Source organism: Engystomops pustulosus, chromosome 4, assembly GCF_040894005.1.
Source record: "Engystomops pustulosus chromosome 4, aEngPut4.maternal, whole genome shotgun sequence".
In the NCBI taxonomy this organism is placed as follows: domain Eukaryota; kingdom Metazoa; phylum Chordata; class Amphibia; order Anura; family Leptodactylidae; genus Engystomops; species Engystomops pustulosus.
In genome coordinates, this window is record NC_092414.1 from 178,025,400 (window position 1) to 178,039,977 (window position 14,578).

General features: G+C 43.3%; 1 protein-coding gene across 1 annotated transcript in view; it reads left to right on the forward strand.

Annotated features, from left to right (window-relative positions):
- SMAD3 (SMAD family member 3) overlaps positions 1-14,578 on the forward strand; it is a 78,784-nt gene that overhangs the window by 50,612 nt on the left and 13,594 nt on the right. The window contains exons 2-5 of the mRNA XM_072148707.1: positions 4,828-5,021; positions 5,896-6,030; positions 8,657-8,728; positions 9,131-9,181. Coding sequence (XP_072004808.1) covers positions 4,828-5,021; positions 5,896-6,030; positions 8,657-8,728; positions 9,131-9,181 — 452 coding nt within the window. The remainder of the gene's footprint in view (positions 1-4,827; positions 5,022-5,895; positions 6,031-8,656; positions 8,729-9,130; positions 9,182-14,578) is intronic.

The window sequence follows — 14,578 nt, forward strand, 5'->3', positions numbered from 1 at the left end:
GATACAAAGTTTAAGTTGTATTGCATTTTTTTTATCATTGACAGCTGGGCAGTTGGTATCAGCCATAGTCTGTTCTGGGGGGGCTGGTGGTATCAGCTGTAGTGTGGTCTGGAGGGCTGGTGGTATCAGCCATAGTCTGGTCTGGGGGGGGCTAGTTGTATCAGCTGTAGTCTGGTCTGGGGGGCTGGTGGTATCAGCTGTAGTCTGGTCTGGGGGGCTGGTGGTATCAGCCATAATCTGATCTGGGGGGGCTGGTGGTATCAGCTGTAGTCTGTTCTGGTGGGGGCTGGTGGCATCAGCCATAGTCTGTTCTGGTGGGGGCTGGTGGCATCAGCCATAGTCTGGTCTGGGGAGGCTGGTGGTATCAGCCATAGTCTGGTCTGGGGGGGCTGGTGGCATCAGCCATAGTCTGGTCTGGGGGGGGGGGGGTGCTGGTGGCATCAGCCATAGTCTGGTCTGGCTGAGGGGGGGCTGGTGGCATCAGCCATAGTCTGGTCTAGGGGGGCTGGTGGTATCAGCCATAGTCCGGTTTGGGGGGCTGGTTGTATCAGATGTAGTCTGGGGGGGGGGGCTGGTGGTATCAGCTGTAGTCTGTTCTGGGGGGGGGAGGGGGCCATAATCTGATCTGGGGGGGCTGGTGGTATCAGCTGTAGTCTGTTCTGGGGGGGGGAGGGGGCTGGTGGCATCAGCCATAGTCTGGTCTGGGGGGGCTGGTGGTATCAGCCATAGTCTGGTCTGGGGGGGGGGGGGCTGGTGGCATCAGCCATAGTCTGGTCTGGGGTGGGGGGGCTGGTACCATCAGCCATAGTCTGGTCTGGGGGGGCTGGTGGCATCAGCCATAGTCTGGTCTGGAGATGCCAGCTATAGTCTGGTCCACGGGGGTTGGTGGTATCAGCCATAATCTGGTCTGTGGAGGCCGGTGGCATCCTCCATAGTCTGGTCTGGAGACGCCAGCTATAGTCTGGTCCAGGGGGGTTGGTGGTATTAGTAATAGTCTGGTCTGGCCAGGGGGAGGAGGTAGGTTGTTGGCATCACCCATAGTCTGGTTTGTAGTTTCTGAGGAGACGAAAAAAGGTTTAATGCATAATATAAGATTGCTATAATTGCCCAATTTGGTAATTGGAGCACAGAAAACAGGCAATAAAGATTTTCTTGCATTAATATTTGTCTATTAACACTACAAACACCTATGAGTTATTTATATGTATTATTGAAAATTTCATATTCCTCTTAGGCTAAATTTACTCCATAAAATGGTAACAGGAGAATTATTCCTCTTCTGGAAAAATGTTAGTGTGACCTCTGGCCTTCCGTAATCTGCATGTGTTAAAAATAGGACAGGTTCTAAAAATTTTCATGGACCGTGGATCAGTGGTAAAAAAACGGAAATGTGAAGGAAAGAATGGTTCAGTAAGGCTTCAGTGAAAATCACGGATCAGAAAATCTAAAAGCGAACATATAACATACTACGGTAAGAAGAGGACTGTGCAGTATAACCATAAAACCATGATAACGGGTATCCCCACCCACATGGAGAATTATCAAACAGCATAACAACCAGACAGATTTCTATTGTTTAGAGGTCCCGGGGGGGGGGGGGGGGGGGCGGAGAATTTGCTAGCAAAGAGTCAGATTTCTGCATAGCTTAAGCTTTTTATTTTTTTTACTAGCTTTGTTTGATATATACAGGCGGTCCCCTACTTAAGGACACCCGACTTACAGACAACCCATAGTTACAGACAGACCCCTCTGCCCACTGTGACCTCTGGTGAAGCTCTCTGGATGCTTTACTATAGTCCCAAGCTGCAATGATCAGCTGTAAGGTGTCTGTAATGCCCCTTCTCTAGGCAAAATTTTATCCCCCAATTTATTTGACTCCAGACCTGTCACCAACAATTGGCTCAAACATAAAGGCTCCACCAAATGCGGCTATTCCAGGTGTAATTCCTGCAAATACCTTGATAAAACTTCACATTTCACTTCTGCAGTTACTTCTAAAGTTTACAAAATCAACACCCATCTTAATTGTGAAAGTGACCATGTTATTTATCTGGCCACATGCAATACATGTAAATTGCAATACATAGGGTGCACTACACGTAAACTAAAAAGAAGAATCTATGAACATTGCAATGATTCCCTTGTCAGACCAGACTCTTTTTCTAGCAAGAATGTTTCGGGCTTGTCTAAACATTTTAGATCGACACATGCAGGGGATCTAAGTAGTTTACACCTTGTTCCCATAGAGAGAGTGCCACGCCCCCGTAGAGGTGGAGATTGGTTTAAGAAACTTTTATCACGGGAGGCTTTTTGGATTCTGGCATTACAGACCCGGTCACCATTGGGGCTCAACTATAGAAGTGATTTACTTTACCTGTATTAACCCTATGTCATTTCTCCTTTAAACATGCGGTTTTCTTACCACTCTGTCAATCGGGATGGGGGTGGGGCCCCACCAGGAAGTTGGCTCTCCCTCCCCTTTATATTGTTAGCTTTGGTCATTTGGTTTTATGCTACGACTAAGGACGGTCACCGTCCGAAACGCGTCAGTTTTACTGACCTCATGCTGTATATTTTTTAATCATTTTTTCTATTAAAATGGATTTTTAACTGATTCTTTGCCTCTGGTGCTGGAGCTTTCTCTACTATTGTCTGTAATGAAGCTTTATTGATAATTCTTGGTCCAATTACACCAAAAATTTTGAAACTCCAATTGTCACTGGGGCAAAAGAAAAAAAATTGTCTAGAACTTCCATTATAAAATATACAGTTTCGACTTACATACAAATTCAACTTAAGAACAAACCTCCAGACCCTATCTTGTATGTAACCCGGGGACTGCCTGTATTGGGGTTAGCCTATAGCAGTGATGGCAAACCTTTTAGAGGCCGGGTGCCCAAACTACAACAAAGCCCCGCTTATTTATCGCAAAGTGCCAACACAGAAATTTAATTTGTGATTTATACTCCCTTCTCTGTCACAGTTTTCATTGATACCAGCCCCTGAGGACACCAATATAGCAGAAAATAGTCCCAGGTACAGCTGTCACTTTAAAATACCTCTGTGCACAGCAAGTCCTGGGCTGTCTGGAACTGCAGGAAGATACCTGGAGTCATCTTTGGTGAAGGCCTGAGTGCCCACAGAAAGGGCTCCGAGTGCCACCTCTGGCACCAGTGCCATAGGTTAGCCATCACTGGCCTATAGCCACCCTATAAGATTATGATGAACGATACAAGCCAAACCCATCACACCCAGCTGGATTTCCTGATATCCATCCCTAAACTCCCAGTCTACCCCATGAGTATTAACTTGTTGGTCTCCATAAAACTTTTTCTCTCCCTGAGCCCCAGTCATCCCATAGTCTACACTGACAAGAGGTGAAATCCCGGTAGTAGACGTATATGACAGACCTACTTTACCGGACTAAACAATCACATACAGATAAGCGTCACGCAGAGACTACTACATATGAGCTGAATAGCTTCTTCACGTGCAGATTGTGCAGACGTTGCTGGTGATTTTGTAGCAGCACAACCCTTTCCAGTGCAGAAGTGGCTGACTTGGCAACTATAGGAGTACAAATGGCAAGGCTTCGCTCCGCTGGATAAGGGCCAAGACTGGCAGTCGCTCGCAGGCTTCAGACGTGTTTTCTGGCCGAGGGCAAGTCCCAGCTAGAGCTTCTATCCCCTTAAAATAACTTTCTCAAATATCTGAGTATTGTGACCTGGAGCTCAGCACATTCTCAGAAGTGTTTGCACATTTAATCACATTGTCAGTCATGATCACGAAGTCTGTGGCTTGTCTCGTTGGTTTACATTGTTATGTACACTGTACCATCCCTATTCCCCAAGTAACAAAAGTGAAAACTGCTATCTATCTAATGCTGACAGTGCACATTATACAAGACCATCAAAGGTGTAAATTGGCCTCCTTATGGCCGGTGGCAATTGCGGATGGTGCAGTAGGAGATCAGCCACAATAGCCACCCATTTACTCTTAAGGGCACCGCACACAAAAAAAAAAAATTGCTGTTGCGGTGGAATATCTTAGTTTTACATTTCCAACTATTTTGTTATATATGTATGACCAGTGACGTACTAGTCAGATATGAGTAAAGATGGAGGTTTAATGTAAAGTGTAGTAAGTCCTAGTGAAAAGATAAAAAGAAATGATGCGTTGCACAGGTTTGGTACCCTCTAGCACAAAGGGTTAAAGGAAATGTACCACCATGACGAAGGATTATAAACCAAGCACAGTGACATACTGGTGTGTGCCCCTTCTGGCAGGATCTGCTCTTCTTTTAGCTTTTTATGCTCTTGTTTTTACAAAAAAAAAGTTTTAAAAATTGCAATTGCAAATTGACATCTATGTAGCTAAGAGTCCCTCAGGCTAATTTGCATATGTTTTAAAACTTTTTTTTTTTTTGCGTAAAAACAAGGTCCCAAGAAGCTAAAAGCAGAGCAAATCCAGCAAGAGCGGGTACACGCCAGTATGATAGTGTGCTTGGTTTGCAATCCTTCATCCTGGTGGTAGATGTCCTTTAAGTGTGATCAGATGGCATTGCCATGACCCCACTTCTTATCTATATTTTATCTTATCCTGCCATACCTCTCCTCTCAGCTCTGTGACCTGTCACACATCCTGTATGTGTGTGCTAAATCCTGCTGCTTTATATATAGATCGCGCATAGTTGAGCCCTCTGTGTGGTTTGTAAGTGAAGAAAACCAATCACTCACCGAAAATTAAGTGACTTCTACATTTAAAAGAACAAAACATTGTTTCTCAGGAGAAAACCCATAGTTTACAGCATGTGCTTTATCTTTGCAGATCTCTGGATGGTAGACTCCAAGTATCTCATCGGAAAGGACTTCCTCACGTCATATACTGCCGCCTCTGGAGGTGGCCGGACCTGCACAGTCACCACGAGCTGCGGGCTATGGAAATGTGTGAATACGCCTTCAACATGAAGAAGGATGAAGTGTGTGTGAATCCTTATCATTATCAAAGAGTGGAGACTCCAGGTATCTGGATTTACATTGTAGTCAATGGCGATCAGTTAGAGATTATATAGATGGGGATGCGCACCATCATTTTATAGAAGTAGGTCAACACTTTTCAGATATTATAGCTAAGATACTATACTTGTTAAGGGATCCCAGTAGTATTGTATCGGGATTAGTTACTGTTGTAGTGCTATATTTAGTCCTTTTTAGATGTACATTGTGTTATTCTCTACCATTTTGGTATATACAGCAGAAAATGCAGCATTATTGTTGCTGTCAAATGTAGCGACACCCTGACCAAACCTCCATAATGTCGATGGGGTCAGTTAGAATCTGTAGGAATGTGGAATAATCAAAGCGTCATGTATTGTAACTGGTCAGAACCCAACTTTATATGATCCAAATGACTATTCATGGGATGGCGTAACAAAAAATACCAGAAGGGTTATGCATTTAATTTGGCACTTTATGTATTAATATAGGAATGGTGGTGGCTGGTCTTTTACGAGAGAACATATGTTGGTAATGAATTGGTTAATGAAAAACTCCAGCAGTATATGTGGTGTGTGCTGCCCATGTGAACAGACGTTATTTCCTTGCATTACTCCCTGTGTACATGATTACTAGTCATATAGACACCAGACGCACGCATAGGGAGGAGCCGCTCATACTGTGTATAGTATAGATAGGTTGGGGGGCTCTTCTTTTATGCCTCTAGCACTCTTACAAAAAAATCTTCAGATATTTAAAGGTAAAGATGGGTCCTTAGGTGCTTAGCATTGAGGTGGTGATATCCATTGTATAATGCTACTAATATCATCCCCCTTTCTAAAATCTGAATAGAATAAAACTTTTCTTCTAACTCTTACATTTTTTGTTTGTTTTGTCTCAGTGCTGCCTCCTGTGCTCGTCCCAAGAAACACAGAGATTCCCGCAGAATTCCCTCCTCTCGATGACTACAGTCATTCCATCCCAGAAAATACCAACTTCCCAGCAGGCATTGAGCCCATATCCAGCTATATTCCAGGTAAGGATGAGTGGTGTTCCTGCGACAAACATCATTTCAGAATTTCGTGTTTTTTGGGTTTTTCTTGTGGGCTTTTTGCGTTAAATGTTAAAGAGGACCTGTCACCCTAAAAGAACGTAAAGCAGCTCCGCTCCCAGTGACAAAAATTAGGAAGATGCACTTATCTTGTAACAATTCTTGAGAACCATCTTGCCAGAATTGATATACACACTCAGGGCAGGCACCAGGACTGGGCAAATGCTCAGAGCTGCAGGGGACACACACATAAGGCTGTACGTAAGGATTCAATTGGAGTGAGGGGAGCTGTATCTAATGAATTCATAGGGGCTTATATAAAATACCCATGAGGGCAGAGGTCGCACTAACATTTTTTCAGAAGGGTAAAAATACTCCTCTCTCCATTTTTGAGGAGTATTTTTACCCGAGGAGGAGTATGAAAATTTCGGTAATACACTGCACACATAGTGCACCCCCCGCTCACAGCACAGCACGCACCCCCCGCTCACAGCACAGCACTCACTAACCGCTCACATAACGCACACTCACAGGACACTGCACACTCACACCCGGTCCAGGTCGATCACATAAACGCAGGCAGCTGCGGGCTGGGAGAGTCGCAGCCCACATGTCTCCCCCGGGGCCGGTGCTCTCGCTCCGGGTCTTTCCCGCGCGCCCCTGACAGTGATCACTTTGTCACATGTCCCGCTGAGCGGTCCGGCGCGCGCTGTGATCGGACTACTGACATTTACCTCATTTGCAGCGCTGAACCGCTCAGCCTGCGCGCTACATGGAATAATTGCCAAGCGTAACTTTACGCATGGCAATTATTTTGGGGGGTAATGGCGCCTCATCACGCATCTATGACGCGTGGTGAGGCGTTAATGCGACCTCTGCATGAGGGGACTGTATATAAAATAACCATGAGGGGCTGTATATAAAATAACCATGAGGGAGCTGTTTGGTATGATAAATTAGGGAATATTTTCATTAGGGAATATGTTTTCATTTTTGAATTTTTAATGCAGCAATGTGAGATCACTGCAAAGGGGCCCACTGAGGCTTTTTCACCCAGGGGCCTACTGAAACCTGGAGCCGACCATACACACACTTCTCATGGACTGGCGTAGATTTCAGCTCTAACCTGCTCTGGTTTTTTGAGGATAAAATATAACCCAAAACTGGTTAATAATTACCTCCTACAACCTCAAATTGTGTATTATTAGGGTCCAAGGTGTGGAACCAAAATGGTGTTGATATCACCACTGTACCAAAATGGGGTTTACAGCAATATCTGATATCACTGCCATTTCAGCCTCTGCCCATCCCCATATTCTTCCTATTAACACATGTCATAATGGTAGTGCATGGTGCTGCTAAGGATGCATGGAAACATCAGCACATCCTGCAAACAATAACACCAGTCCGTACAGAGAAGTATGAAATTTTGCTGTCAGAATATGGCAAAACAAAGTTTTTTTTAATATCTACTAAAGATTTTAATTTTTTGTCATTTGGAGTGCACAGGGAAAGCCGTGCAAATAAAGCCTACAATAAAATTGCATAAATGTGTTATTTTTCAGCAATTTCAATACATTTGGAACATCACAGGGGGTATAAGAGGAAATCTACCATTTAAATCATCGTGATAACCCATGGGCAATTACTCATAGATCATATGTTAACATATGGTCCTCATTTGTTATCCAGGGCCTCCTTCCTTCTAAAATCAACTTTTATAATTATGCAAATGAGTCAAGTCTACTGGGGCAGTTTCCAGCACCCTTTTCATGCTGTAGTTTCACAGACTGTTACACTGTCCAGGAGTGCTTCCCCCTCCCACTGTGTGCTGAAACTTCCTGTGCTGCAGTGAGATTACATCAAGCAGAGGGAGGGCGGAAGTGCTGAAGAAGCGGGGGGAGAGTGTAACAGCCTGTGAAACTACAGCATGGAGACGCTCTGGTAACACTATATACACTATATAGGAAGATTATCACAGTCACATTGCCTGGATCTATGAGGTAAGTGTCCTTGATTTATCTTGCTTGATTTTGATGGTAGATTTCCAGAGATTATGATGGTAGATTTTAGATTCTCAACTAGGAAGCACAATTAGTTACAAAGACACGAGCCCTCGGACAGATCTGTACGCAGAAAAATTTAACAGCTGGTTTAGAAAGAAGGGGAGTGAAAAACTGAATCAGAAAAAGGAAAAAGGGCACCGGTGGCAAGGGGTTAAAGGTCCATTTACTTAGGCAGATAATATATGTCCATCCCTTGCATCATTCAGTGATCCAGCTAGTCAGGTATGGCTCATATAACTTCTCTTCTTATACAGCAGTCATCATCAGTAATCTGTGTAGAGGTAAGTTATTACAATCGCATGGCCCCAGATAGTATATTGTCAGCAGTAGATGCTCTGTACATGAGGGGATCTTTATGATCAACAGCAAGTGATTAAGAACACATTTTTGTTGGGCTCATTTGCGACATATGTCAGTGGACCTCTGCTCTGCATGCACATGTTATTAATGATGAATTATCTGCATGGAATTGTAAATGCATTAAAAAAAAGTTTGATCATTTTTGGGTACATGAATGTGTAGTAAAAGAAATGACTTGCTTTTAGAAACTCCTCCTCCCGGTTACCTGAGTGAAGATGGGGAAACTAGTGATCAGATGAACCACAGCATAGACTCGGGTAAGACACACACACTGACTGATGCCTTACAACCTTTCTCTAAAAATAACTCTACTGCAACATATGTACTTGTAATGCCAGCAATACATAGGAAATATCTTCTGCTTGAACGCTTCCCCTGGTTCTCTCAGCGACCCATTCTCTCAGAACCAGAGGAAGTGTTCGAAAGCGAAACGTGTAGTTCCCTTAATTTGTTATGGTTGTTTTAATCTATGTAATAAAGAAGAGATTGAATATATGTTCTGCATCTGTTTTATTGGTGAAAACTCCATCTAAAGGAGAGTTCCACAATGTCCATTATAAAAATTTCCACTGCTCATAGAATTGCGACTCCCCCAGCGGGGGTCAGTGTTTCCTAGGTTAGTAAATAGATATATGTATTAACTTCTATTATAATTTTAGGGTCACCAAGCTTGTCTCCAAATTCCATGTCCCCTGCACATAGTAACATGGGTAAGTTATATGATATTATTACTTATTATATTATTTTATCATTGTAAACAATGCTTATGTTATGTAGTGTAGTGTGAATGCAGAAATGCTTGAAGAAGATCTGTCAGGTGGATTTTAGACCCTAATCTTTATGGACCTGTGGTTTAGGGTCCTAAAACGACCATTGTGAAGTCTTTACATGCCGAAAAATAATGACCCGACTTCACTGTGCATGCGCCGACTTCACTTGCTTAAGGAAGAGAGGGACGAGGTGATTTTACATTCTTCTTTTTTATACGATAGATTAAAAATACTACATGGGACACTAAACCACCCATTTGTTGGGACCTGTGGGCGGTTTAGTGTCCCAAATTGCCATGCAGGTTCTCTTTAAAGAGGTTCAGATAAAGCTAACAGCTTAATACTGCTAAATCTGGGGTAGGGCTAGGAACTGCTTATTTTGGTAGGCAGCTCCTAGTGGGCTCATACAGGGTGCACGGTCCTCTTTAAAGAAGACCTGTCAGGGAGATTTGGGACACTTAACCACCCACAGGCCATTATGGACTAGTGGTTTAGTGTCCCAAATCACCCTTTACTATCTTCCTTATGTGCCTATTATTAAAATAAAAAACGTTTATACTTGCCTCAGGCGGTGCTTCCTGCGCCTGCGCTGTCATGTGATCACTGAATGCGATGTCCATTCTTGTATGATCTTTCATCATGTATCAATGAGCCTTGTGCTAACCCTGTGTTATGGTTTTCTCCAGCTAAGCAGCGCTGGGTACAGGGCTCCTCTGAGTACTTCTGCAATCAGTGGGGGGTCTTTGTATCCACAACTTCGCTGATCAAAACTATGACAAAAGTTTGATAAAAGTGCAGCAACTAATTTATAGAGGCATTGTATAATGCACAGTTATGACTTTATTTTATGTTTTATTTTAATGAGTAAACATTGCATGTATCATTTTGTATATCAATATCCAAAAAAAGCCCACAATTTACATCTGACATACACATATTCCTGATTTATTGTAAAGGAGACCTTTGATGCTCTTAATGAATCCTGATGTACAATAGTATTGAAGTAGAGATCCTAAATATTGTGTGTTGGAATTTTGTACCAACAAGAATGAAGCCAATAGAAATTGCCAATTTGGGTTATTGAGAGAAAATTTGTAGGGTTAGCAACAAGTGAATGTATCCAATTTTATACGCCTTTTGTGCTGAATACTGTATGGGGGAGTTTTCTGACAGAGACAGAGACATTTTGTGGCTTTAACCACTTTGGGCATGATGGGATGGGCAAGCAGTAAAAATTAACAGTGACTATAGCTAAAACCTCCGCCAGGTCAGACATAGGGGCATATTTATCAAGCTGTCTGAAAGTCAGAATATTTCTAGTTGCCCATGGCAACCAATCACAGCTCAGCTTTCATTTAAACAGTGCTCATGAATATTTTAAAGGGGAGCTGTGATTGGTTGCCATGGGCAATTAGAAATATTCTGACTTTCAGACAGCTTGATAAATCTGCCCCATAGTCTTAATCAGACAATGCATAGTGGGGGCAAATATTAAGACTGGTGTTCAAATTGCCCCCTGTATGTTGTATATGTCTTACTGCTTTTGCATCCACTGTGTTACCGGTATTTGTGATTAGTTTACATCTAGTTTCCCTCGAGTCCTGACCACAAAAGGACAGATTCTTATCATATAATTCTGTGTGTATGTAGGAGATATGTGTTAATCAGAAGAACAAAAAAAAAATAACACTACTAAATGTAATAATACAGAACCTTTGGACCTTTTTAGAATAAAAAAGAAAAAATGTACGAAAATCAGTATTCAATTTTCCACCATAAGATAACAGATAAAGTTGCATTTTCTAGGTTGGTGACCGGACTGTCAAAATGGTCCAAGTTTCCATTCCATTTGTGCACTTGTAAGCTTTCAGCAGGCGAGGGGCGAGACATATGGATGCTGATTCCTTACACCACAGCTCCGATTCTTGTATGATACTGCCCCTAGGATCACAAAGTAACTTTATTAGCAGCTTTATTACATGCGTAATGAACATCATGAACGTGATGTGAACATAGAGTTACAGCTAAAGGACATGACGTGATATTACTCGCCTCCTAGGACCCCTGTTAGGGGGAAAGGTTTCACACAAAGCAGTTTTTGGAGAAAAGCAATTCCATTTATTTTTTAGCAATTTTTGAGCCAAAGCCAGAAGTAGATCCAGGGACAAGGAAAAGTTTTAAGTCCTTCATTTTTTGTTTTGTCTTACTTTTGGCATATGTCACCCATAGAGTCCTGTGCTATATTGGTTTTTAATGCATACCTCCTATATACAAGTTGAATAGTGAGAATATTTTGGAACTCAAATCAATATGTACAAGCAATGTCTGACTGAGGTTCCTGGAGCCCACCAGATAAGATTATTCTGTGGACTCATCCCTCATCATCTCCCAGGGAATAGACTCAACAAATAAGGTATCTATTGGTTCAAATAACAGATTAGACCCTGGGCCCACCGGAGGATCCTCTGGTGCTATGGTGGGCCAGTCCGACCCTGCATACAAGCCCAGTAATATTGTAGATGTGAAGAAATGGCCTGTTGATGTGTTTGCTGTATATACAAGGAGCTTAACCAGTGCATTTACCAAATTTACAAAATACAGTGTAGATCTACTCTCAAGTTGCAGCTTGTGATAAACAGCTGAAGTGATCCTGCTGACTGCAGCATTTTACATAGAAACCTACATCAAAGTGCCCTTTGTGCTGACAGACCACAGGAGTCATCCCAGGGCCTGCCTTAGCAGATATACAGGTCTTAGCTAAAGTATTACTTCTACCACTAAGCGGAACGTTTATTACATAATATGTCATTGATTTGGACAGCTCCCCTGCAGCTTAACCATTAAACTGACATACAGTCAGTAGAGGTAAAGAAGACGTAGTACAGATGCATTGCAGTGTGCCGTATTACTGCCATCACAGCGCCCAACACTAAGATGCAGAACTGCTGCAGAAACTCATGCATGAACACATAGACCAATGGAGAAGCATTGCTGGATCCACATGACTGGAAACGGGCAGAAGAGCTTGCATTCCCTTGTTACTTTACTCTAATTTCAGGAGTTCATGCAATAAAACGGACAACCCCTTTAAAGCTTAAAGGGAACCTACCACCCCGATTCTACCTATAAAGGTAGAAGGGGTGGTAGGTGGATGAATGGGACGTGAGGATAGCCCTTTTTTGGGCTAATCCTCACGTCGCGGGTGTCTTTTAGAAAACTTTATTTCATGTATATGCAAATTTTTTTATGCGGCTACTGGGGCCTGGAGTAGCCGGACATGAGGCTACTAGTCGCGGCTACTCCACGCCCCAGTAGCCACGTTACTCCGCCTACCAGGTAATCTTCGGCACGCAGCTCCTGGTAGCTGCGCGCGCTCGTCCAATTCCCTCGGCATCTTTGGCCTTCTGCGCATGCGCAGAACGCAGGGGACCCGGACGAGGGCGCGCAGCTACCAGGAGCTGCACGCTGAAGATTACCTGGTAGGCGGAGTAACGTGGCTACTGGGTAGAATCGGGGTGGTAGGTGCCCTTTAACTCAGCTTACGACAACAATAGTGCAGATATAACAGTAAACCTTAAACTTCATTAAATATATCAATTTCTGTCCTTCTTTTTCCTCTGCCTTTCTTCCTGTATTAAGAAGTTTGTGTAAATCATCTTTTTGTCCTGTATCCACTGACAGCTGAGAGATAAAGGAACCTGATAAAGTTTCTAATGACCGCACTCTTTAGCTCTGGATATTCTAATCTCATCAGAGAGATTAATCTTCATGGCAGATAATCTAGGTGTGGAAAGAGTTAATCATTAGTCTTCTCATCTGCCTTCAGGTGGACTGAAGCTCAGAATGATTTCAGATACACTGTTCACAGCAGGAGGAAGAGCAGAAAAAGACACAGAGATGTCACTTTACCTAAAGACGTGGGAGCAAAGTAGGGTGTGTGTATAAGCTACACTGTCCCACTATGACAGAATAAATAGACAAAGACAAAAGGAGCGCTGTTCTCGTGCATTAAAAGATAACCAATGAATTTCTCCTATGGTGTAGATCAACTCTCACCTGGTTACACGCAATAATTGGCATATAGGATAATGTAGTAGGGATCCCGAAAGCTGTCCACGAGTATTCGCATCCTCCGCATTTCAGGGTCACCGGTGGATGGTTATAACGTAAAAACTCCTACTGATACTTCAGGTCGTGTACATTCAGCGCTCAAGGGATATAACCTTAAAGAGGACCTGTCACCCCCCCAAAAGACCCCCACCGAATACGTCACTCATAATCCTCCCCCAGCCCTATTCTAGCAATGACATTTAAAAAAAAAAATTAGGTTGGCAAAGTTAGTTTTAATCGATCCGACCTCTTACCAAATAAGTTGGCAATGACATTGGAAAGAGGCCGACACCCCCCCTCCACATCCCTGTCCGTGGGGACCTGTAAGAATATCCGGCAGCAGCGCATATATTGTGCCATTGTTGCCGGCTCTTTGCCATACGGTCGCAGAGGAGCTTATTCACAGTGCCGACCGAATATAAATAACATTCGGCTGGCGCTGCGCCGCAGCATCGCAGAGAGCCGGCAGCGATAGCGCAATGTATGCGCTGCTGCCGGCTATTCTTACCGGTCCCCGCTGACTGGGGCGTGCAGGGGGTGTGTTGGCCTCTTTCCAATGTCATTGCTAGAATAGGGCTGGGGGAGGATTATGGGGGACATATTTGGTGGGGGTCTTTTGGGGGGGGGGGGTGACAGGCCCTCTTTAAATAGCAGAGAATCTTATTGTATCTTTAAACTTAATATTCTCCATCCCTCTGGTTTAAATGAAGTTATTGAATCCGTTTGAATCTATAATGTTAAACGTAGCCCGCCCTCGGAAGGCGAATGTTAATACATTCTAAAAAAAAAACATCCAGATTGATATAGTAATTAGTCACTATTGCCCTTACACACAAGGAGTTGACTTACCCTCCTGAGAAAGAGAGGATAAAAGTGGGAGATTATTCGTGTACTACTGGTCAGGATTCGATAGGCAGAAGCAACATTTCAGATCATTTAGGCTTCCGTAGCAGGAGCAATTGATTGACGGCTGCAAATTTGGGAGCGACTGCCGGCACAACAATGGACTTGTGAATGAGAATAATGGTCCTCGGAAGACGATCGGCATAATAGCAGGGAATTGACATGTCTGGGGATCGGGACACTGAGTGAGTGGTTAGATCCCATGCAACAAAAAGCTGTTAAAGGGAACCCGTCACCACTATTTTCACAAATACAGGTAGTGACAGGTTCCTATAGAGCTCTAGTAACTATCTGACCTCCTGCTTGTAGCTAAAAGTAGTTTCC